Source organism: Phialemonium atrogriseum (genome assembly GCF_030411735.1).
Source record: "Phialemonium atrogriseum strain 8032-3 unplaced genomic scaffold QBC33scaffold_12, whole genome shotgun sequence".
Lineage (NCBI taxonomy): Eukaryota > Fungi > Ascomycota > Sordariomycetes > Cephalothecales > Cephalothecaceae > Phialemonium > Phialemonium atrogriseum.
The window spans coordinates 598,237-620,529 of NW_026848149.1; the positions used below are offsets into that span (position 1 = coordinate 598,237).

Here is a 22,293-nt window from a genome sequence, read left to right on the forward strand (position 1 = left end):
AATAGGCCACCGCCGATCTGATATTGGGCGCAATCTTCCTGCCAATCATAAGCCGAGGAGGGATTAAATTTGGCGATATAGGCCGATCATTGGCCATTCCGCCCGGTCGGAGCTCCAGACCGCTAAGCCCGAAGTGGGCTTGCTGGGTGAGGTGGTGAATCAAATGCTCAAATGGGAAAGTGCAGGGCCAGACCTTGTCCAGCGCAGAATCGGCCAGGTGGACGCGGGTTTGCAAAGTCACACCAGAGAAGGGCCAAGAAAGGGGCCGTCCCCATTCTCTCCATCTCCCTCCCTTTTCGCCCTTCCAATTCCAACAAAAACACTCGACCTGCCCTCCGCCACCGCCAGTCACTCGTTTTGTTGCACTGTTTCTCCGCGTCTTCCAGTATCGCCCTCTTTTCGTCGCACCACCACCTTCTTTTCCCCTTACGTTCTCTTACCCAACTGCATTTCTTGTTCCGCACCGGTCCAACTCGGCCATTCCCTCTAGCACCGACAGCAGAGAGGAACGGGCACCACAAAAATCCGACATCGATGAACCCTCGACTGTGATCAGTCCGTTTACGGAAAGCGAAAGTCAAGGAAAGGACCAGTTTGGGAGCCGACTGTCACGAGGCCATTGTTTTTGGACTCTTTGCACGCTCCCTTCGTCATTCACTCGGGCCCCACGTGAGGTAGACGTGAGTCGACAAAGGATCTCATCTCCTCACTCGACGGCTCTTCCACCCCATCCACGCCGGCTACCCTTCTAACCGTCGATAATCGTTTCCGGAACCGAAATCGTTCGAACCCGGGACTACCATATCATTATCATCTCAGAACAACCAGCCGACCACCTTTCCGATCCCAAACCCCCAATATGAGGTCCTATTCGATTGCCATTGCGGCTTTGCTTGCCGCAACGTCGGCCATGGCGGCGACTCCGACAAAGGGTGTCGAGGAGCCCTCGTCGCCGGCCATGCTGAATGTTCCTGTCGTCCAGGGCTGCTATTCATCTGCCGGCGAACTGAAGTACCAATCAACCGAATTGTACAACTCAAAGAGCAAATGCGCATCCGATATCTGCTTTAAGAAAGGGAAGGCTGTCGCTGGCACAATGGGTGGAAATCAGTGCTTCTGTGGAGACAAGTATCCTCCGAAGCTGGCTCTTGCCAACGACACCGATTGTAATCTCGGATGCAGTGGCTTCGACCAGCAAGCTTGTTAGTCGCAGAGAGATGGCTCGCCCCTTTCTTCCGAGATCAGTGTTGCTGACCTGTTTCCTCCCAGGTGGTGGTTCTTTCTTTTGGACAATTTACAATACCGGCCTGACGCTGGCTGTAAAGGTCTCTAGCGACGATGTTTTGGAGTCTGCCAGCCCGAGCTCAAACCCATCCAAGACGGGTTCTGTCGTTACCAAGCCAGGTATGGCGGTTCTTATCGAGCACCTAGGCTATCAGGCCAGCCTGCTAACGTTGGATTAGGGGGAATCGTCACCGTCACTGGAATTGAGACGGATAAACCGTCTGGGGGTCCGAATACGGCGGGTATTGCTGCTGGTGTTGTAGTCTCCGTCGTCGTCGTTGCGGCTATCATTGGTGGAGTCTTCTTTATGTTCCGCCGCCGACGGAACCGGGAGATCGAGGAGGAACACCGTCGCAACGCCGCTGTCAACGCCTTTATTCACGGCTCAAAGCCACCCACTAGCAGTGGCGGATATTCTGTCACAGATGCTCGCCTTGACCCCGTCATGGCCCAGAGGCGAGTCAGCAACGGGAGCATCGCAGACAATGAGGATTACTCGAGGAGGATTCTTCGGGTGAGTCAAACTTTCAATTCCTAGCACAATTCAATCCCAGCCTACTGACAGCAGCACCCCCCCCAGGTCACCAATGCCTGAGCAGATCCCTTGACGACGAACGACTCTCGCCTGTACTTTACTTTCGATCGGCATACTCGGCGTTGGGGTGAACATGTTATATTCTCGACATTGACGGATCAATCCGTGCAATAAATCTAACCGGCGTTCATACCATGCGGCTGGGGAAAGCGGCATATGTTTGGTCATACACTGGAAGTGGCCATGTGGAATCTGCTTCCCCCTTCGCTGTCCTCTCCTTTACACCTCTTCGCATCTCACCACTTTGGGTGTGTCGGTCGCCGAACCCCTTACTATCGACGATGGAAATCAGTCGTAGCGGTTCACCTTTTTCTGCACTCGGCAGCCTTGGTTGGCACGTCTCAGCTACTGGCAAGTCAAACTGATCGGGAATATTGGACAGACCAGTTGGACAACGTGCATTGCCGTCCACTGGTTGTCCGAACGATAGGCATGTCTGTCTCAGACGTCCATCATTTGATATCGAGACGTCGTTTTCCGGGATATGGAAACCCGTCTGGGGACATGGGGGGATGTGGTCCGATGGGAATGACTGTAGCTACTCTTTGGAAGGCTTAGACAATTCACACGGAGGAATTCTATTACGATTCTAGACGGGGCGAGGCTTGACCGTCCCATCAGAACCCCTCGGAGCTTCATCGTTTCCCATGCCTCGGCGGTGAAATTTTTCCAAATGAAATTAGCCCCCTGCCCGTCTTGCCTTGGAAGCATCCATGAGGTTTTTTTTTTGTGGCAGTACCTTTTTCATGGCGCTGAGCCTCGCTGTTTACTGGCTCAATTGGTCCCATCCTTGAGCCGATCGTTCATGCACGCACTGATTGTTGCACAATCGTCAGAACTGGCAATCTTGGGGCTTAGACCCTTATGAAACAACAAGGCCATTGGAGCTTTGTTTGTCAAAGGCGCAAACGGGACTCGAGTCCCCGGGTATCATTCGCCGCAGATGATGGTTTTCTTGGTTCAATGCTGCCTGTTCGACGCAGGCTGTACCAGGGGAAATGTCGTGTTTTTGCCTTCCGGTTGCCTGTTTGTTAGTGTGATTCTCTGAGGAGGGATTCTTTCCGAGGTATCTAAATGGCAGGGTTCCGCCGCCAAAAAAGAGTTGCTGAAATGCAAGAAAAACGAGAAGACGGACATGTCGGAAACAGTTTATTCACCGTTTGGCCGTAAGAATTGAGCAGTTGGTATTTGCGTGGATGCGGCTGTGGGATTGTCATCCCTGCACGACGGTCCCATACTAACAATTTTTTGGGGCTGGAATTCAAGGCAACCACCACGATTTTGGAGGCTGTTATTTATCTGTGTTGCTGCCCTGCCAGCCGAATCCACTGTATATCGATTTTGCTTTGCAAATGGAACCTATAGAGGCGCCATGAGTTCTCCAGCTACATCTGTACAGGCCGAGTCGCGTAGAGCCTGCGTCAACTGCGCAGATGCCAAGGTAAAGTGCGTCCCTCGCGAGACTGGCGTGGTTGCGAGCTGCGAGCGGTAAGTTTCAATGGAAATCATTAGCTTCATCCGATGCCCTAACGGCACCTGGCAGTTGTCATCGTTTAAACAAGGTGTGTGGCGTGCGGCCAAGGCAGGCGAGGAGGCGAGCCAGAAAGAGGGGCCATGTTGCTCTGGCTCAGAAAGTCGACGAGATTGTCGCCCTGCTTGCTGGCAGGCCGGGCCCGGTATGTGGGGTCTCGGGAAGTGTGACACCGGCCCCGGGTGCCGCTCCTCCTGAGGTCCCGCGCACGCTCCAGACCCTGCTTATAGACGATGCCGAGGCCGAGGCGCTGCTCCGTCACTTCCGTCAGGACCAGGCCCCTTATTCCCCCTTTGTCGAGGTTGCCGAGGACACAACAGCAGCCTCACTCCGCGCCGAAAAACCACTGCTCTTCCTTGCCATAATGATGGCTGCCTCGCACGACAACACGGCTCGCCAGGAAACCTTCTCCAGGGCAGCCATTTCCTTGGTCGCCGACCAACTTCTCGTTCAGGGGCGAAAGAACTTGGCACTTCTCCAGGGGATGCTGGTGCTCCTCAACTGGTACCATACCCAGATCTTTGTCAACCCGCAAATCACCAACCTGCTCCATCTGTCCACGGCCCTTACGACAGATCTTGGGCTGAATCAGGCCCCGACTCCTGCGGAGACTTACACCCTGTCATCCGGCATCAGGAAGGCCATCTATGGGCTTGGCATGAACTCTCAAGAGCGGACGCTGGAGGAGCGAAGAGCCTATGCCGGCTGCTTCTACCTGGCCTCTATCTTCTCCACCAGTTTTAACATCCGCACGGAAATGCCATGGACGACGGAACTGGACGAGTCGTGCCGTATTCTAAGCTGCTCTGGGAAAGACAGCGATTTACGGCTGGTAACCTTTGTGAGGCTGCAACACACAATCTCCCAGATCAGTCAGATGCAGAGGGAGATTACCGCGAATGGAGGTCTCTCGGCGCCATTGACGGTCTACATCACCCCCTTCGAGGAGAGCCTGACGCAGCTCTGGGACGACAGCCCGGAAACCCTCCGCCAAAATGGTACGTAGGCAGGCAGATAAGGCCTCCCCCTTTCGCAAAAGAACCAACTCCCCCTCCCTTCCCGCCCCAAAGCCCTCTCCATTCCACAACATGTACATGTACTTGTACCACGCCCAATCCATTATCCGCCCTCAGCTAATAACCATCCTCCCTCCTCCCCTTCTCACCAGCCCACGTCCAAATAACCCACCACGCCGCCCTCATGCACCTCTACAAGACCAGCTGCCTACCCCCCTCCCCATCTCCATCCCCGCCCCCGCCCCGCCCCGCCGACCCCGCAACATTCGTCTCCCTCAACCGCGCCCGCCACCGCTGCCTCGCCTCGGCCCTCGCCTGCCTCGACGTCCTCCTCGGCGTCCCGCCCGAGCGCTTCTACCACAACTCGGTCGCCCTCTTCATCCAGGTCGGCTACGCAATGATCACCCTCGGCGTCCTCGCCCGCTGTAGCCCCAGCCCCTGGGGGGAGGACGGGGGCGGCGGTGGTGGTGGTGGTCTGCCGGCGCTGCTGGAGCGCGTTGCGCTGCATCTTGATCGGTCGTCGGCGGTGGTGGGGGACGGGGGCGCGGAGGGGGATTCTAGAAATGCGAGGCTGGTTCAGTGGGCTGCGTGGTTGAGGATGTGTATCCGGCGGCTTGAGGCGGAGGAAGGGGTTGTTGGGGATGGGGCGGCTGGCGCCGGGTGGGGTGCCGTAACCCCCGGGGAGGGGGTAACTGGTGGTGGTGGTGATGTTGCGCCGGGATTCCTGGACACCGATGGTCTTGGTATGGACTGGGCTGCGCTGGCGGATGATATTTCTGGGCTTGGCTTGTTTGGCTTCGCGGATGATGCGCTGATGGGGGATTTCCTTGCTGGTGAGAGCGATGTGGTGCCCGGCGGGTGAGATGGTGGGAAGCCTTGGGGTGTTTGTTGTTGAGGTTGTAACTGTACTTGAGTGTTGGTTCACGGATACCTGTGATTATCTCTGTGCAGTACCCAGGTGGTAGATTATCAAATGATCCAAGATGTATTGCTATCACAAGCGGTAGAATGGTATATTTATTGTTACGGCTCAACCTGGTGAACCACTATTGATCTTGCGAATGTCTACTATCTGACTTCCTATGGTACTTCCTCCAGGCACATCTCGTGGCTACGATTGCTCAGTCACATTCTACAGCTTATCGCCAGAGTATTCCATTCCATTACAGTCGTGATAGTCTGTCTTGTCTACCCAATCAAATCCAAGCAAAGTCGGCGGCCCGTGCCAGTCGAAACGTCCCGCAACTAGGTACCCAATCCCAAACAAATCCTGCCCTTCCTTCCCAGCTCGTCGCCTTCGTTCCACCTTCGACGCCCGACCCAGACCCAAGCCCGGGCCCGGGCCCGGGCCCTATTGTTACAACTGACACGATCTAGATTACACAAGGTGTTGACATGAGCGTCGTAAAGCACGTCGAAATTCCAAATGCCGACTCGGAATTGCGAAGTCGCACCAAGTCGAAGGGCGGGGAGGCGTGCATGCGTGCGTAAATCATGTTCCTTGGAAGGGGAATCGGAAACAACCAAAAAACAGACCCATATCAATACCGTTCGTCGTCCATCGTCTATCGGGAATACGCAGCTCGTGACTGGCTGCGAAATGGCAGTCCTGTGGAAGCAAGCAGAGACGAGGGGTGCAAGGAGAGGCCGAATTAATCTCCAAAAAGAAATATTGGTGAAAAACACATCCGAAAGACCAGCAGCAATCAAGCGCTCCTAGGAAAATGGCCGACCGGGAAATCGAGGATCACGAACTCTCAGGCACTGCCGAAGAAGACGTCGTCACTGTTAGTGAACATGGCAACGGCGTCGTAATCGTCGTCGAACTTGGCCCCGAGCATCATGTCGCGATCCAGCTGGACGAGCCCGCCCTCGCTGGCGAACAGCAGCATGTCGTCCTCGAGCGACATGCCGGACATGCCGCCCCCGCCGCCGCCGCCGCCGCCCATGCCTCCACCGAGCCCCATGGACGCGTCGTCCGAGAGGCCGCTCGAGTTGGGGTCCAGGTTGAAGAAGCGGTGGTGGTGGTGGTGGTGGGCCGCGTCCGTCGTCGCGGGCGGCGAGCTGGACGACGCCGCCGACAGGCCTGGCGGCGTCCCAGGCTGGTGCGTGTAGTGGCTGGCGACGCTCTTGGCCGGGGAGCCGGGGTGCGTGGGAAGGCCGTGGCAGTTGGTGGATTCGCCGCCGCCGCCGATGGAGGCGTGCGACATGTGCGAGTAGTTGCTCCGCGCTGAGGGTGAGTGGATCTCCTCCGGCGTGACGACGCCCAGGACCTCGGACATGTCCATACTGCCTTCCAGGGTCGGCATGGGAGCCGACGAGGAGACGGCAAGGTCGGTCGGGTCCATGGTCACGGTGGTGGGGACGTCCATCGAGGCCGAGTCCGGGCCGCCCATGGCGGCCCTCATCATCTCGGGGAACGGCCTGTCGTCGAGCATGCCGTCAAAGTCGTGGTCGTTGTCGTTGTCGTGGGCCGGCGAGTTGGCGCCCGAGCTGTCCGAGTAGCCCGACTGGCTGCTCGCCGAGCTGGGGCTGTTGCTGTTGCTGCCGCTGGCGGTGGCGGAGCTGGAGGCCGTGTTCTTGCGGCGGGTGCGCTCGCGCTTGTCGCGGCGCTCGTCCATCCCTGGCCTGTGGTGCTTCCTCGGGCGGCCGCGCTTGACGACCTTGCGCACGATGCCGTCGAAGGCGCCGATGCACATGCCGCGCTGGCGGTGGCGCGTCAGGGCGTCGTGGCGCGCGAAGCTGTTGCCGCACTCGCACGGGTACGGCTTGATGCCCGTGTGGATCTTGGCGTGCCGCTTCAGGTCGTGCTGCCGCACGAAGCACTTGTGGCACGTCGGGCACTGGTACTGCCGGTCGTTGAGGTGCGTCTGCACGTGGCTCTTGATGTTCTCCTTGCGCCCGAACTTCTTGCCGCACGACTCGTACAGGCACGCCCACTTGCCGTCGCGCGGGTCTGGCCCCTCGATGTACGCCGCGATGTCGTCGCCCGTCACCCCCGTCTCCGTCTTGGTCTCCTCGATGTTGATGCTTGAGATGCTGGCCGCGCTGACGATGGACGCGAGGGACTCGGTCCGCCGGTGCTCGTGCTGGTGGTGGTGCGAGCCATGGTGCGAGCCGTGGTGCGAGCCGTGGTGCGACTCGGGCGACCGCGCCGCGTGCATCGCCATCGCCGCGATCTGGGACTCGAAGTCTGCGTGCCGGAGGTCCTGCTTGGTGTCAAATGGCCCCGAGGGCCCGAAGCCACCTCCCATGTGAGGAGTCATCGGCGAGGACTGCTGGCAGAGCTCGGGCGACATGTCGATGGTATTGTTGGCTGGCATGCCGTCGAAGGTGTGTTCGAGCTTGACGAACTCGGTGTTCAGGTTGTTCATGTCCATGAAATCTGGCGTCGGCATCGCTGCCGCGTTGGTATTGTGGTATCCCATGGACATGGCATTGGATCGCTGCGGCGTCTGGGAAATGCCCTCGGCCTGCTCCCGCATCTCCTGGAAGATGTCGGAGCTTCGCTGACTCGACCTCTTGCCACGGACGGGCTTGAGCGTCTCCTCCATCGACTCGTCGTAGTCGTCCGAGAACCTGTTCGGCCGCGACGGGTCATGCTTCATCATGCGGTCATGGGGCGTCTCCATGGGGGTGGGTGGGAGGTAGCCTAGATTCGCCTCGCTGTCAGTTCCGAAAAAGTTCCAAGTCTTCTCTATCCCGCGACCCCCTGCGTCACCCGCATGCGGAACTTACTGTTCATATTCTGATGGGGTGGCGTTACGGGCCTCTGCTGCGTGGACCCCGATTCCACGCCGCCGTGTCCCATACTCTCAAACTTGGCAACCCGGTCAACAATGCCGTTGCTGATGCGGCGCGACGTCCTGCGCCCTTTGGGGCTCGCCCTCTCGTCCTCGGATATCCAGCCGCCCTGCTGCGACCCTGCGTGGCCGCCGTCGGGGAAATTCACAAACGTCGGCGTGGACAGGGCGCTGTCGGCTGCGAAGAGATCCAATTCTTGGCCGGACGCGGCATTGCAGCTGTCGTTGTTGTTGTTGCCGTGGTGGGGGTAATTCGGCCGGGTCTTCTTCTTGTACATGCCGTTGACGGCCCCGACGTACGGATCGAAGGGGCCACCCATTTCTTGCATGTGGCCCTGGTTGGCGAGGGCATTGACGTATCGTTGGCTGTGCGGCGTCTGATGCGGCGAGAGGAGGAAGTTCTCGTCCTCTTCGGCCGCGAATGGGGGCTGGCTGGGGCCCGGGCGTGCTATGCGTTGCTGCTGCGTTTCTCGCAGAACATGCTGTGGTGTCGTTGCTAATCCTGTCTTGTTAGTGGTTGAGGTACTTACCGTGGTGTAGTCCTGCCTGGTGGTCGTCGTTGCCCTCGTCGGCGAGACCTGCAGCCGGTGCGTGTCCAGGCTGAGGCCCCTCCGGTGGGACATGTGCGGTTGCCGGTGCTGCTGGTGGTGGAACCTGGGCAGGGGCGCGATCTTCACTGCCTCGAACGCGGTGGGCGTCGAGTTCTGCCGCCGGTGTTGCCGTTGGCGCGAGTGAAGATTGCTGGCGATGGGAGGATTGGACAGCATTGTTAGAGTGCAGAGTGGAGTTCGGATATGGGAGGGGGAGGTTATCGTTGTCGTCGACGGGGGATGGGAATTGTCACACGCAGTCTTCAAACTCGTGCTGGTCGATTGGGATCCGAGACTTTGGGGGAGACACCTTGTCAGCGAGCCAGATCCAGATCTCCAGGCATGGGCGGATTCGTCTGTCTGGTTTACCTCACGCAGCGCAAGCCAGGCGGCCGGGCAAATCGTCTTCCTGTAGTTGTGCCCAGTCGATGCTGACCTGGCAGTTGGCTACCGAGATATGTTCACTGCCTTATTCAGGCAACCTTGTAAGTTGCTGAAAAGCTCTAGCCTGACGGATGAAGCTTTTCGCGAGTGTGTATGTGTGTATGTGTGTGTGTGTGTGTGTGTGTAGAGTTTTGAGCTTATTTGTAGATGTGGGTTGTGTATGCGGGTGTGATCAATTGGCAAGATGATAAAAATCGAACCAAGAGATCGGGAGGTGAGTAGTAGCAGCAGAAGTTTTGAGTATGTATGGAGCTGCGCAGGTTGCTGAGCGGGCGGCAAGCAAGGCGGGATGGGGCAACCTGGGCGGAGCTCTTTGTTGACTTCCGGGGGGCAGGGTTGCCAGGCAACCACGGGCCGGGTCGACCCAATTTACCCGCATGAAGATCCGCCCGCCAAAAAGCCCCAGCACCCAATGGCGGATCTCGCTAAACTTGGTTCCAGCTGTTTTTCTCACTGCCCATTTCGACTTCCAGGAATAATACAGACCGACGTATAACAACAAAGGCCATCCCCAGGGCGCAAATCGTTGTTCAATATGTCATTACTACGGTGTCCTTCTTCCCATCGTCTTATGCGGCGTTTTAAGAGAGGCCAACCAGTTCGGACCAAGCCTGAAAAGAGGAAGCCGGGCGGACCAAAACAATCTCGAATGTTTCAAGTAGTCGGAAGAGTTGATCCAAATCGCCGACCGCCCTGACAACCACCATCAACAAGACCCGTCCATGCCACAAGTGACCGATCGATACCGATCCGCCCCCTCTTGGCAACGGGTCCTGGTTTTGCTATCCTGATTTCTTTGTCTTTGATGGGAGACCCTCCACTGGGAGACGGCCCGCACCGCATGCACTGTATCTGCACCTGCCCGTGCTTTGGGACCACAGCGTTGGGCAAGTCGACCACCATAACTTACGTGGTCAGGATCAAGGCCGGATTAGGAGATGCAGGCAACCACGAGATCACGAATTGGAATTCGCCATTGCTGGCCGAGTGGTCAGCAGTTAAGTCGGTGTATTCTGAATTGGCGACAAAGGTCCCCCGCTCACATGCGATCTGCCTCGACAGCCGCTGCTTCCCGGCTGGGTGGAATGCTGCCCAGGAATGAACCCCGACGTTAGGATTGCGAGCACGAGACCATTTGTGGGGGGCTCATCCGAGTCAAGCGCCGGGAACTCTTTTTGTCGCCGTCTATCCGTAACTGCCTGCCTAATGTTGACTGATGGACTCTCGTTCTCTCCATCTGCCGGCCCGGGTGGAATGCTCGGAGCATCATATTCTCCGCGTGGACGTTGATCACGGGTTTCGTACTGCTCAAACCGAAGCAAGGCCCGGTGACACGGTCTAAAAAAAGAATCATGTTTAAGACAATACGGCTTAAGCTCTTCGTGTTGGCTGTTCATGCGCAGGTAATTCCAATTTCGGGCGGTGAAGAATACACGATGATCCCACAGTGAATCTGAATCGAGTGCTCACTCCCATCTTCCTCCCTTCTCATGTAAACATTCTTTCCCGCGGAAGAGCACATACTCAACGCCCCCAAGACCAATTCCGGCACCTGCAAACACAGACCAAAAAAAAGCAAGAAACCAACAGAAACGAGAAAGAAAATCAATCCATCCCGAAAAACCGCTCAATCGTCCTCCTCAGGTCCCCAGTCCGCCGCCGGATGCTGCGCCGAACCCGGCTCGTCCCCCGCGTCCGCCGGTGCTCGCGATCGTAATCGTCACTGCCGTCGTCTCCATCGTTACTCGCCTGCGTCGGTCTCGCGCCGGGGCCCGGACCGGGAGCCTGGGCCTGGGCCTGGTTGCGGGGGGGCTGCGACGTGTAGATCGGGGGAGGCGGGTGGGCGGGAGGGGGGCGGGCCGGTTGGGGTTGGGGTTGGGGTTGGCGGTAGAGGAAGGGCATCCCTGGGGGTGGCTGGCGGGGTGGCTGTTGTTGTTGCTGTCTTGCCCTTGGTGGTGCGGTGGCACCTGGGTAGACTGCTGGGGCTTGGGGTTGTCTGTACAGAGGCGGTATCCCTTGCTGCTGCTGCTGCTGCTGCTGCTGGGGTGCCTGTTGCCCTGCTCTTGGGGTTGGACCAGGCGGGAGAGCCCCTGCTGCTGCTTCTTGTTGTTGTCCGTATAAATGTGGCATTGCTTGTGGCGGCGGCTGCGGCCTGGGCGGCTGCCATCTTCTTTGCCCTGGATACAGGGGGGCATTAGTTGCTTCTGCTAGCGATCGCTCGTACTGGGGTGGCATCAGTTGCGGCTGCGGCTGCGGCTGAGGCACCTGCTGCTGCTGTGCGCCTTGAGTTCGAGCTGGAGGGAGAGCTGCTGCTGCTGCTTGTGATTGTCCGTATCGAGATGGCATCGCTTGTGGCTGCGGCTGCGGCTGAGGTGCCCGTTGCCTCACCCCCCGCGGCGGAATTGGAGGCGGAACAGCCCCTTGTGGTTGGTCATACGTGAACAGCATCGTTTCGGCCTCCGGGCGAGACGCTTGCTGCGTCGTTCTCCCTGCCGTGGATGCAGAAGGAGGAGGAGGAACATCTGCTGTTTCTAGCTCATATGAGAAAAGCTGCTTCGGGGAAACCGGCGGAGGCCTCGCTCCCTGCCTGTCCACGCTCCTCCGGCGCAGGGAAGCAGCTGCTTGTGATGGACCATACGACGTTGACGTCCTTCTAGCCGGGCCCTGGGGCAGCGGCTGTTGCCCTGTTCCCCGTGGCGGACCAGCAGGAGAAGGAGAAGAAGGGGCCGCCGCTCCTCGTGGTGGTCTATATGCGGATGGCATCTCCCGAGGCCGCTGGTGGGGCGCCTGTCGCGCTGCTCCCGGCTGTCCGGGAACGGGAGTTAGCGGTCGTGGTGGCATCTGCCGACGCACCGGGGGAGGTTGCCGTCGCCCTGTGCCGGGGGTCGGGGGACTAGGGGTCCTGTATGGGGTTCTACTGTAAGTCTTCGTCATATAAACCTCCCGTGAGTAAGATATAACTTGCCTTGGACCCCGGCCTGGAGTGGGAGATGTATGAGTTGCTGTCGTAGCAGGACCTGCCCTTTGGGGCTCGGATGGGTCCATGTCAACGTCTCCGTCAGCATCTGGAGGAGGAGGAATATGATACATAGGAGCAGCTAAAGAAGATGCTGCAGGAGGTGCCGCAGGCTGAATTGTTGCTTGTCCCGTAGGGAGAACCGTGGCGTAAGAAGAAGAAGCCTGTGGTTGTCCACGGACCTGACCGGACGGCCCTGCTCCTGCTGGCTGTGGTGACCGATGCGGCCTATATTGCCGCGTGGTTGCCGGTTCAGCGCCGGGAACTGGTCGTGGGGCCGGAATCTGTGGGGGCCGAGCTGCCACTTCCGGTCCTGCCCTGGGAGCTACTGGCTGAGCGGATGGGTCCTGCGGCGGTGGCGTCGCCGGTTTCTGGGCTTGGGTCGGTGACTGAGTCGCGGTGGAAGGCACAACAGACACGGGGGGCGGCGGGTCTCCGAAGATCTCATGGGCCAGTCGCTGGATCTCCTCATCTTCTGGCCCTGATGCGGCGGCTTTCTTCGCATATTCCTCGAATTCTTTGGCAAGGATGGCAATCGACGGGCGTGTGGTGGGATCGTGGTTCATACACGCGACGACAAGCTCTCGAAGTTCCAGGTCGACGTCGTCGAATTCGTTCTCGAAGAGATAACCTCCGTAACTCCACTCGTATCTAAGTGTCTTCTCGGGAGTCTTCTCGTAGTGCCCAATGTGTTCCCTGGCTTCAGGGGGGTACGTGGGGTGGCAGAGGGTTATCAGCGACCACATAACCTATCAATAGGGGTTAATGCCTTCGAACTGTTGCTTGGGGCTGGCTACTGTTACTTACGTGGGCAGCTTGATACATGTTTGTCCACCAGTGGTAATTGCCCGCCGTGGGCTCGTCTCGCCAGTATGGGGCCCCGGGCACAAAATCCCATTCTTCGGTAAACTGTTCCTGCTCATTGTCAGCACCAACCCGACTTGCATCGAGATACGGGTCATTTACCGGCGTGTAGTACTCTTGTTTTCCGCAAAGCCGCGCACGCCATGTGTATTGCCTGGTCATGTCGGTTTAGCTATCATCGCTCTCGGTCGAGTTACCACCTTCGATTGCGGACCGGGTCTAATTAGCCAGAGACTTACTCGTGGTTTCGGAAATTCACGTCTATGACCCTTGATATTCCCAAGTCCGAGATCTGCTAGAGTTTAACATACTGGAACCAAACTTTTGGCGGTTCTTTGGGGCTGCGCTCACCTTGATAAGAGGCACTAGATTGTGCTCGTCCTCATCGAAGTCCCCGACCAGGACTGGAAAAATGTTAGTAGCTACCAGCAAGACCGCAGCAAGCGCCGAACCTACCATTCGATGCATCGATGTCGAAGTGGATCATGACCGGCGATAGGAAGTCTGGCTTAGCAAAACCGACGTGACTCTCGCTGACCTGCGGCAGGTTTGTGGTTTCAGCATTCAATCCTGGCGGTTGGAACCCGCGAGGATATGCCATAGCGAGACACGCCTTGAACACTGCTCGACCATGATCGGTAATTATTAGTGGCCTCTCCGGGGACATGATGCAGATAGGATGGGGACTTACGACAGTGGAAGATCTGCCACAGAACCTGGTCTGGGAATCGCTTTGAGGCTGCACCCATCTTCTCCAGGTAGGTATTCAGGTTCCCTCGCCTCATGTATTCGAGGAACAAGATGTCTTTCCTCGCATCGAAGGCCTGCCTTGCCTTCTCCACGGTGTTTCCTCCAGAACTGTTGTTATTGTTGTTGTTGTTGTTGTTGTTGTTGTTGCTGTTACCGATGGCGAGTCCCCTGAATTGGGTGGATAGGCTCCCGGCTGGGGGAGCTTGACTGGAAGACGCGTGCGGTTGTTGTCCCTGGTTCTTCGATGGCGAAGCCTGGAGCACGACACGCTGGACAATGTGCTTTGCCCCAGCCATTTGCTAATGATACCCAGTTAGTCAGTCATGGCTGAGGGGGAGTCAAAGGGGGTGCCATTCAGCGATGTCCATGGGGGGCTTACGTACCATGTGGTTATCCCACTCAAGTTCCAGTGTGTCGTCAGGGTTTTGGCTTATGCTGGCCTTGCAGACGATCTTGAACTTTTCGCCGTTCTCCTTGGTTGTTTCACACAGGCAGGCTATCCCACCTCCACCCCAGCCGATCATCTTCTCGAAGCGGATATTGGAAGCCTTGAGCTGGGCTTCGAGTTGTTGAGCGGCTTTATGGGCTTGGGGTCTCAAGGATCCCGGCCCAACTTCATCGTGCGTACTCCTTATCCGCTGGGGCTTACTGGGGAACCGAATTCGCTCGTGGCCCTGCCAAGTGCCCAGCCGCGGGAAACTGTCCTTCTTTGCTGCGTTCTTCACGTGGCTGTCGAAGTGGTTCACCTTTCCTGCTCTCCATAACTGGAAGAATCGCGTGCGCATTTTCTGCTCGTCCCGAAACTCTTTCTCCGAGATTGAACCCAAACCCATGATTTATTTAATAGAATGGGGCGAGCTTCTAAACTGACTTGTGGTGGTGTTCTGATAATCGTGATGTCAACAAGGGCTGATGTGTGATTCCGGAAATCTCAAGGCCGCCCGGTAGCGATCTGAGCAATTATAATATACCTAGTCTAATTACGTCCAGTCAACCTCCAAGAAGCAAGCATTTCACTCGCCATTTGTCAAGACCCAGACCATGAATCAAGGGCAAAGGGCGACAAAGATATATATGGTCCTGATCTCGCCGTTTCCGGGGAACTGAGCCCTCAATAGCTAGACAAAGAAGGGATGAACCACAGCCTACAGTTCCTCACTTCCAAAAGCGGGCAACCATCCCCCCTTGGCGGGAGGCTTTGTGATTTCGTCCCTTCCACCGTTCTTCACGTGCTCCCAAAACTTCTTGCCGTTGCGTTTGTCATCTGAAAATAGATGGTCGAGGACGAGTTTCCGGGGTGTTTCCGTCATCCACTCGAAGAGCGAAAAATCCCGAAACTCGTCCGCCCGGAAGATCTCAAGCATCTCCACGGGCTCGTCCCCGATGTTCTCGACGAAATGTCCCATATTCTTAGGCACAACGCCCACATCGCCGGGGAGATAGTCGAAGGTCCTGGCAGTCCCCTCCGCTGCAAAGACAGTCACACGGGCACGGCCACGGATAAAGAAGGACCACTCGTCCGCATTGGGATGCCAGTGCATCTCGCGGAGAGCCCCGGGTTCGATGAGGAGGTGGGCGGCCGCCACGGTCTTGGATATGGCGAAGTTCTTGGAGTCGGCGATGCGCACCTGGCCCCCTGTCGTGTTCTTTGCCTCCTGGGCTAGCATCCGGTGCGAGAATTGGTACTTGGACTTCTTCGCATTTTTCCCGTCGGGGCGCTCTTTGTCAATGGAGCCGGGTGCGGTTCCCTGAAAGATGTACTTTTCCGAGTCCGGAATGTGGTCAAACACCTCGGGCGCTAAATGGAAATTCTCTGAGACGACGGATTTGGGAGTGTGGGCTTGCTCTTTGTGAGTAACCAATTCATGTTGTGCCAAGGAGGGAGGAAGGGGGCAGCGGCATGGCAGGGAAGTGAAAACCACAGGACTCACCGAGCCAGTCTGTCAAAAGAAAAGTCGATTCCTCCGAGAAACTGCCGTCGTCAAAGATGAGCAGAAACTCGGTGCCGTTTGGACCCAGCCCCTGCAGCGAATGCGGGACGCCGCTGGGGAAGTACCAGAGATCCCCCTTTTCGAGATCGTCCATGAAATTCCCACCCTCGTAGTCGAGGGCCGTGATGCGCACCCTGCCCTCGAGGACGTAGGCCCACTCGGCCTCCTGGTGCCAGTGCAGTTCCCGGATGACGCCCTCGTCCAATCGCATGTTCACTCCGGCGAGCTCGACGCTTGTGGGCAGCTCGCGAACCGTCGTCTGGCGGGTCCACCCTCCCTCCTGAGCTGGCGTCAGAACTTCATTCGTTGGGCACAACAAGCGAGTTCAAAACATGGAGACACGAAAAAGAAAAAAAAAAAAAAAAAAAAAAAAAAACAGGAGATAAGACAAACGCATCTATCTCACCTCAATCCTGACATGCGAGTCCGCAAAGCTCCACCGCAGACTCGGCATGTCCCCGTGATCGGTCGAAGGCGGGCGCACGACGTCCGGGTTCTGCCTCGCGCGCCCTCGGTTCCAGGGTCCCAGGACCGAGGCGCCGCGCCCGCCCCTCCAGGGCAGCGGGTCGAGATCGCGGCCGACGGAGTCGACGGCGCCGTCGTATGGGTCCCGGTGGCCCGGCGTGTACGGCGGCGGCCCGTCGTCACCGCCGTCTAGGGGGAGCTGGTGGGGTTTGTTGTCTTGCACCGGGGCGCAATGGCTGAGAGGCGAGAGGGTGGCCCCCAGGAGGAGGAATTGGCAGGCAGAGAGGGCTGTTACTTGGGAGAACATCGTGGAGGGTTTAGGGAGGTTGCGTGATATGTGCTAAGCCCGTGTCGTGAGTGAGTGCTCGTTGATAGTGCTGTGGTCCCCAATCGCGGCCTTTTTTGCAACCAAGAAGCGGTTCTGGCTGCAAAGCAGTCTACGGAAACCTGGTGATTCAAGGTTTGTGGAGCGGTATAATTCCCAAGTCATGACGTTATCCTGACGTGAGCCCCGGTTCATGAGAGAATCAAGAAGTAGGTAGGGTCGCCAAGGTGTCACCAGAGTATCGCGGAGATGGCAAAAGATGGGATCTTGGTGCACCTAGACATGCGGTTTGCGGAGTATTGTGGTGTTATCTTGCACTGTTCCACCCCCCTTTTTGGGGGGGGTGTGAACAAGCGTGAAAGCAACCGAAAAAATCGTAGAGGATGCAAGAACAGCCATTTTATCAACTCTTATCCATGTGGTCTAAATAAGGTCATAATAATTTTAAAGATTAAACGATTTGATATAGAAAAGCAGCCTTGAGAGGTGACGCCCAGAGTCAGGGTGGGTTGGAAGGGGAAGCAGACAACTGGGAAGGTGTCTTCCTCACGCGGGGCTGCGGCGGCGAACCAAGGCGGGAAGGGGGGCAGCCAAGTGGCCGATACCACAGTTATGGTTCTAATAGGAGGAGTAGATCTTAGCTACCCTCGCTGCGGCTCACCTGGTGGGAAGCCAAGATGCGGCACGAGCCGCACTTCTACAAGCCCCTGATATCGGTATCTCTGCCTGATTTACGTCATGGCCATCGGATGGAGGCTTCTCCTGTGTCAGCAGGTGGAGCGCCAGCAGGGTGCGGGGATGTGGGCCCAAGCGCTTCACACAGGTAGACATCACCTCCCGAGACCATCTCCATGGTATCGAGAGAAGCAGAAACAGGCGGCGGCGGCGGCGGCGGCGGATGACTGATGACCGATGGCGGATGGAACGAAATTTCCTCAGGACCGCTGGTTATCAATCATCAGGGCGCCAAGCCGGCTGTGATTGGATGTAACCGGCGCGGGTGGGCCAATGACTAATTAATAATGCCTCGTCTCGCCCTTCCCTCACCAGACGGGAGACTCGGCACGCCCTGCCATTTCTACTTTACTATGGCAGGATTGCTTTCTGCGCGCGCGAATCGCCCGAATCGCCCCTAACCGCCCCCTAATTTGTCCTGACACCAGACACACGCCTCGTTGATCAAGCGGAAAGAGTGAATATGCCTCGCCCCTGCGAGGTAACTTGGCTATATATAAGCTCGTTGGCCCTCTCTGCCTTTGCAATGCTATTCCATGAAACCCAGCACATTCTCCCTCCTCGCAGCCAGCAGAACCTCCTCATCAACCTGATACCCACACTAGCTTGAGTCCCCGGTCACCTTCCTATTACCATGTCTTCTCCCAAGTCTGTCGCCGTCATCACATTCAGCACTCGCACTCCCCGGGTAGGCCCCGAGATTGCCGCCATTGTCAAGGAGATCCTCGACAAGGATGCGGAAGCAAGTGGCATCCAGCTGACGCCCGTCGACCTGGCCGACTTCAACCTCCCCGTGTACGACGAGCCCGTCGTCCCCGCCATGGTGCCCGCGAACGCGTCGTTCATCCACCAGCACAGCATCGCCTGGAGCGCCGAGATCAAGAAGCACGACGGCTACGTCCTCGTCATCCCCGAGTACAACTTCGGTATGGCGGGCGGCACCAAGAACGCCATCGACTACCTGAAGCACGAATGGGTCGGCAAGCCGGCGGCCATCGTCAGCTACGGCATCGAGGGCGGCAAGACGGCCTCGGAGCAACTGAACCACACCCTGACCATGCTGACGCTCCGCGTCGCCGCCACGAGGCCGGCTCTCAGATTTTTCGGCGACCACGGACCTGAGATGCAGTCGGCCGTGTTTCAGGGCAAGGCCGGCCCGGAATCGAGGAAGGAGTGGGCCGAGAAGGACTCAGTCGACATATTGAAGGCGTTTGCTGAGCTGAAGGAGCTCCTGACGCAAGAGCCCCCCCCGCCCGAGAAGCAGAAGGTCTGAATGCTTGCTTGTAGTGATTCGTTAAGGGTTTAGACAACAGACCGTTTTGGGTTAATTTATTCATTGGGCGTGAAATCGACTGGGCATTTCTCATACATATGTTGAATTGAATAGGTTTGCGATGCATATCATACCTATATACTAAGTACCTCTGGAATGTGGTGATGTGACTAGGGACTCCACTGGCAACTGCTTCCAAGGCGTGTGTGCCGGTATCTGTCATATCCGTACATTGCAAAATTATCTTCGCTTGGATTCATGTGCATCAGTACAAGTTTCATGGCGCTGAAAAGTTGAAACGGATTGCGCAATTCATCCTAATATCACACCAGCCCACCACACCTGTTCACAATTATTTGTGATACGAATGTCCATCTTGAGCACTGCACACATAGTTTAATCGTAAATTAAACTCCGCTTGCCAGACCTGCATCATTCCTACCCGCCAGCTTCACAAAGCTGATTACCATAGAATTTTCCGCATGGTGTCATCTCTCTGATAGGGACGTTGAACTATCTGCGCCTTCATGCATCGCTGTTCATCGTGGTGTGTCACTCCCACGTCGACGGTTATCGCGTATCCTCCCAAAACTAACAAAATAAGCACGCCATCTGCTCGTAGTCTCCCATCGCGTTGACTTCTCCGGCATCACGCAATCGGCCAGCAGATGCGCCCATGTCTCGCTGTGCTGCTGTAAGGCAGCCCTCCCTGTCTTGTTTGTGGCGCTATCTACTCCCGGTGCATCATGCAGAGGGTGGTCTGCGGCTGGTGTCTTACTCTCCTCTCGTCTAGTGGACTCGGATGAAACGACACACCCTCGATTAGCGTCTTGCCCTGCTCCGATGGGATCTAACCTGCATGGCGAGGTGGAATACCATGGATTGACGTCAGCCGGGAGCAGCGACTCTATGATAAAGTACGACACACCGCCTATTTTTTCCCCTCAGACAGGTTCTCTCCTGTCCTTTTAAACCCCGGGCCGTGCACGCTGCTGACGACAAGACATGGCCAGTCTCGTCGAGTTCAAGCCGCATAGACGCGATTATGATGCGGTGTCGGATGCGGGATCTGATAAGGACCCCGCCGACGTCACCACCGCCCTCATCGGCCCGGGATCGGCTCTCGGCCAACCGGAAGTTCGGCGCCGCTTCTGGTGGTCTCGGGCGATTGTACCAGATCTGGACGCAATTGCTACGCAGGTGATGAATGGTTCCACCCGGAGACGGTCGTCTACATACTTGTTCGCTGACAACCCTAGAGCCTAGTGTATACGATGACAGAGAACTGGCAGAGGAGTACGAGCCAAACTCGGACTGGTTAGTTGCCCCTCCCTGACCCTCGGAGCCCGCAGATAAGCAGACACCTGACCCAGGCCTAGGGAGAACTCGCACCGCTTTGACCCAAACGCAAGGTGGACATGGCGTGAAGAGCATAAGCTCGTTCGCAAGATCGATATCAGAATCATGGTATGGACATGCATCATGTTCTGCGCCCTGGAGATGGACCGAGCAAACATCCGACAGGCGGTGACAGACAACCTGTTAGAAGAGCTCAGCATGACGACCAACGGTGTGTCTCAGCCCCGACGAAGAAACAAGAATCTCTTGGGGACACAGTTCTCATGGCTCACAAAACCCCCAGACTACAACCTCGGAAACTCAATCTTCTCCCTGTCCTTCCTGTGCGCCGAGGTGCCTTCCCAGCTGGTCAGCAAGTGGGTCGGGCCGGACCGGTGGATACCGACCCAGATGGTCTTGTGGTCGATTATCGCGTCGAGCCAGGTCTGGCTTGGGGGCCGGACGTCGTTTCTCGCGTTCCGGGCGGTCTTGGGCCTCTTGCAGGGGGGGTTCATCCCGGATGTCGTCCTCTACCTCTCGTACTTTTACAAGCATCACGAGCTCTCCATCAGGCTCGGTTTCTTCTGGACGGCTATGGTTTTCGCTGACATCATTGCGGCATTCTCGGCTTATGGGCTGATGCATATGAGAGGCGTGTTGGATCTGTCGGGCTGGCGGTGGTTGTTTCTTGTCGAGGTGAGTGATTATTCTAATGCCCAGATATTCCTGGCGAGGATGTTCCCGCAGTTGACATGGTTTCGAGGGTTTGGTAACTTTATGCATCGGCCTTGTTTCGTTTGGACTCATGCCTGCTGGCCCAACCCAAACTGCAAATTGGTTCAGGGGCAAGAAGGGCTGGTTCACACCAAGGTGAGCATGAACCAAAACTTCCCCCCAAGATATTTTCTCTCGACAGAAACCCTGACGTCTTCGCAGGGAAGAGATCATCATGGTCAACAGGGTGATCCGAGATGACCCCTCCAAAGGAACCATGCACAATCGTGAGCCCATAACGCTCAAGCTTCTCTGGCGGAGCTTGCTGGATTATGACCTGTGGCCGTTATATATCCTGGGCTTGACTAACCACATCCCCTTTGCGACTCCGAACATCTACCTCACCCTTTCGCTCAAGGACCTCGGATTTTCCATCTTCCAGACAAACCTGCTCGTGATACCCTCGCAGCTTCTCCATGGTAAGTGATGACTCGCACAGCCCGACCAGTATCGAGGCTCGTTAACTGAGGCCTTTCTACCAGTCATGAACATGCTTATAATCACCTATCTGGGCGAGATAACGGGCCAACTAGCATTTATAGCCTCGATACCCCAGATCTGGAGCATTCCGTTTCTCGCGTGGCTCCGGACTGTTGATACAACGGCCGTGTCAAAATGGACTGTCTGGGGCGTGATGACCATCTTCTTGGGCAATCCGTATGGTAAGTGGCTAATAGAAGCAAGAAAAACCAGGTAATTACGGTACAACATCTAATCCGCGCTGGTTAATCGTAGCACACCCGATTCAGGTGGGATGGGCATCCCGCAACTCCAACACGGTTCGGAGCCGAACAGTCGGTGCCGCCATGTATAACATGTGTGTTCAAGCGTACGCAAATCAACCGCTCCACGTACCCCCTGTCCTTCTCGGCATGCTTACGGTTTGGGCAGAGGGACTATCATTGCGTCGAATATCTATAGGGCCGACGACGCACCGCGATATCAGCGTGGAAACACGGTGTTGCTGTGGGTGGTAGCGCTCAACATCGCCTTGTATGCCCTCACCAAGGTATACTATACCATGCGAAACAGGAGCCGGGAGACACGGTGGAATAGCATGTCCGACGACGAGCGGCTGGGCTACCTTAGAACGACCCGCGATGCTGGGAATAAGCGGCTCGATTTTAGATTTGCATCTTGATAGGCAAGCGGTGGGAGAGAGGTGCCGCAGATCCAGCCAATGTGCGTGCGGGCGGGTTGATCTGGTTGGTTGGCATTGAATAGGTAGCATAATGTTCGACGGGGATGGATTGGGAAAGACGGGAAAACGGACAGGAGTGCCGTTTCCGTGGGATCCCAAGGAAATGCTTGGCAGGCGCATGTTAGAGCGTGGGATTTTCAGGCAGGCTAATGGTGCATACTGTGGTACAAGACAGGCAGGGGTAGCATGGCGTGGAGATGTTACTACGTAGTACTGTGGTAAATTCCCTAGACCAAACCGCGGCCCTTAAAATCCCTCTACCAAGGCTTCGGCAATGCTGTGCGGATCGTGGAAAAGG

General features: G+C 56.9%; 8 protein-coding genes across 8 annotated transcripts; 4 read left to right on the forward strand and 4 right to left on the reverse strand.

Moving 5' to 3' along the window:
- Positions 1–706: 706 nt before the first annotated feature.
- Positions 707–2,100, forward strand: QBC33DRAFT_69934 (uncharacterized protein). Its single transcript, XM_060433000.1, has 4 exons — positions 707–1,202; positions 1,270–1,404; positions 1,464–1,798; positions 1,865–2,100. Exons 1-4 carry the CDS (start codon positions 860–862, stop codon positions 1,877–1,879), a joined length of 828 nt encoding a protein of 275 aa, XP_060283695.1. The 5' UTR covers positions 707–859; the 3' UTR covers positions 1,880–2,100.
- A 1,151-nt stretch (positions 2,101–3,251) lies between these two features.
- Positions 3,252–5,570, forward strand: QBC33DRAFT_586854 (uncharacterized protein; the record flags this gene model as incomplete). Its single annotated transcript, XM_060431495.1, has 3 exons — positions 3,252–3,367; positions 3,423–4,408; positions 4,579–5,570. 3 exons carry the CDS (start codon positions 3,252–3,254, stop codon positions 5,286–5,288), a joined length of 1,812 nt encoding a protein of 603 aa, XP_060283696.1. The 3' UTR covers positions 5,289–5,570.
- Positions 5,571–6,164: 594 nt separating this feature from the next.
- Positions 6,165–9,215, reverse strand: QBC33DRAFT_69963 (uncharacterized protein). The gene is made up of 2 exons (XM_060433001.1): positions 8,165–9,215; positions 6,165–8,078 (listed from the first exon to the last, which is right to left on the reverse strand). Exons 1-2 carry the CDS (start codon positions 8,994–8,996, stop codon positions 6,184–6,186), a joined length of 2,727 nt encoding a protein of 908 aa, XP_060283697.1. The 5' UTR covers positions 8,997–9,215; the 3' UTR covers positions 6,165–6,183.
- A 1,653-nt stretch (positions 9,216–10,868) lies between these two features.
- QBC33DRAFT_558967 (uncharacterized protein) lies at positions 10,869–11,393 on the reverse strand (the record flags this gene model as incomplete). Its single annotated transcript, XM_060429925.1, has 1 exon — positions 10,869–11,393. The coding sequence occupies one exon, from the start codon at positions 11,391–11,393 to the stop codon at positions 10,869–10,871; it is 525 nt and encodes a 174-aa protein (XP_060283698.1).
- Positions 11,394–12,361: 968 nt separating this feature from the next.
- QBC33DRAFT_558969 (kinase-like domain-containing protein) lies at positions 12,362–14,726 on the reverse strand (the record flags this gene model as incomplete). Its single annotated transcript, XM_060429926.1, has 9 exons — positions 12,362–12,544; positions 12,609–13,028; positions 13,087–13,194; positions 13,246–13,297; positions 13,383–13,435; positions 13,495–13,547; positions 13,600–13,764; positions 13,835–14,192; positions 14,277–14,726. 9 exons carry the CDS (start codon positions 14,724–14,726, stop codon positions 12,362–12,364), a joined length of 1,842 nt encoding a protein of 613 aa, XP_060283699.1.
- Positions 14,727–14,752: 26 nt separating this feature from the next.
- On the reverse strand, positions 14,753–16,789 carry QBC33DRAFT_70032 (Bicupin, oxalate decarboxylase/oxidase). The gene is made up of 3 exons (XM_060433003.1): positions 16,291–16,789; positions 15,825–16,164; positions 14,753–15,733 (listed from the first exon to the last, which is right to left on the reverse strand). Exons 1-3 carry the CDS (start codon positions 16,654–16,656, stop codon positions 15,039–15,041), a joined length of 1,401 nt encoding a protein of 466 aa, XP_060283700.1. The 5' UTR covers positions 16,657–16,789; the 3' UTR covers positions 14,753–15,038.
- A 985-nt stretch (positions 16,790–17,774) lies between these two features.
- Positions 17,775–18,835, forward strand: QBC33DRAFT_70016 (NAD(P)H-dependent FMN reductase LOT6). The gene has a single exon (XM_060433002.1). It carries the CDS (start codon positions 18,044–18,046, stop codon positions 18,680–18,682), a length of 639 nt encoding a protein of 212 aa, XP_060283701.1. The 5' UTR covers positions 17,775–18,043; the 3' UTR covers positions 18,683–18,835.
- Positions 18,836–19,666: 831 nt separating this feature from the next.
- QBC33DRAFT_538493 (major facilitator superfamily domain-containing protein) lies at positions 19,667–22,223 on the forward strand. The gene is made up of 9 exons (XM_060427889.1): positions 19,667–19,882; positions 19,944–19,999; positions 20,062–20,252; positions 20,325–20,716; positions 20,784–20,890; positions 20,957–21,213; positions 21,277–21,456; positions 21,530–21,623; positions 21,686–22,223. The coding sequence occupies exons 1-9, from the start codon at positions 19,688–19,690 to the stop codon at positions 21,933–21,935; spliced, it is 1,722 nt and encodes a 573-aa protein (XP_060283702.1). The 5' UTR covers positions 19,667–19,687; the 3' UTR covers positions 21,936–22,223.
- Positions 22,224–22,293: the final 70 nt, after the last annotated feature.

What these genes read in the sequence shown, in the direction of transcription:
- QBC33DRAFT_70016 (XM_060433002.1), top strand. Translation starts at nt 18,044, where the DNA reads ATGTCTTCTCCCAAGTCTGTCGCCGTCATCACATTCAGCACTCGCACT.
- QBC33DRAFT_538493 (XM_060427889.1), top strand. Translation starts at nt 19,688, where the DNA reads ATGGCCAGTCTCGTCGAGTTCAAGCCGCATAGACGCGATTATGATGCG. An exon ending in TGGACGCAATTGCTACGCAG is followed by an intron (nt 19,883 to 19,943) that starts GTGATGAATGGT and finishes ACAACCCTAGAG; the next exon opens with CCTAGTGTATACGATGACAG. An exon ending in CTTCTTGGGCAATCCGTATG is followed by an intron (nt 21,457 to 21,529) that starts GTAAGTGGCTAA and finishes GGTTAATCGTAG; the next exon opens with CACACCCGATTCAGGTGGGA.
- QBC33DRAFT_70032 (XM_060433003.1), bottom strand. Translation starts at nt 16,656, where the DNA reads ATGTTCTCCCAAGTAACAGCCCTCTCTGCCTGCCAATTCCTCCTCCTG. An exon ending in ACTCGCATGTCAGGATTGAG is followed by an intron (nt 16,165 to 16,290) that starts GTGAGATAGATG and finishes ACGCCAGCTCAG; the next exon opens with GAGGGAGGGTGGACCCGCCA. An exon ending in TCTTTTGACAGACTGGCTCG is followed by an intron (nt 15,734 to 15,824) that starts GTGAGTCCTGTG and finishes ACAAAGAGCAAG; the next exon opens with CCCACACTCCCAAATCCGTC.
- QBC33DRAFT_69934 (XM_060433000.1), top strand. Translation starts at nt 860, where the DNA reads ATGAGGTCCTATTCGATTGCCATTGCGGCTTTGCTTGCCGCAACGTCG. An exon ending in TGGCTTCGACCAGCAAGCTT is followed by an intron (nt 1,203 to 1,269) that starts GTTAGTCGCAGA and finishes GTTTCCTCCCAG; the next exon opens with GTGGTGGTTCTTTCTTTTGG. An exon ending in TTCTGTCGTTACCAAGCCAG is followed by an intron (nt 1,405 to 1,463) that starts GTATGGCGGTTC and finishes ACGTTGGATTAG; the next exon opens with GGGGAATCGTCACCGTCACT.
- QBC33DRAFT_69963 (XM_060433001.1), bottom strand. Translation starts at nt 8,996, where the DNA reads ATGCTGTCCAATCCTCCCATCGCCAGCAATCTTCACTCGCGCCAACGG. An exon ending in ACCCCATCAGAATATGAACA is followed by an intron (nt 8,079 to 8,164) that starts GTAAGTTCCGCA and finishes AGGCGAATCTAG; the next exon opens with GCTACCTCCCACCCACCCCC.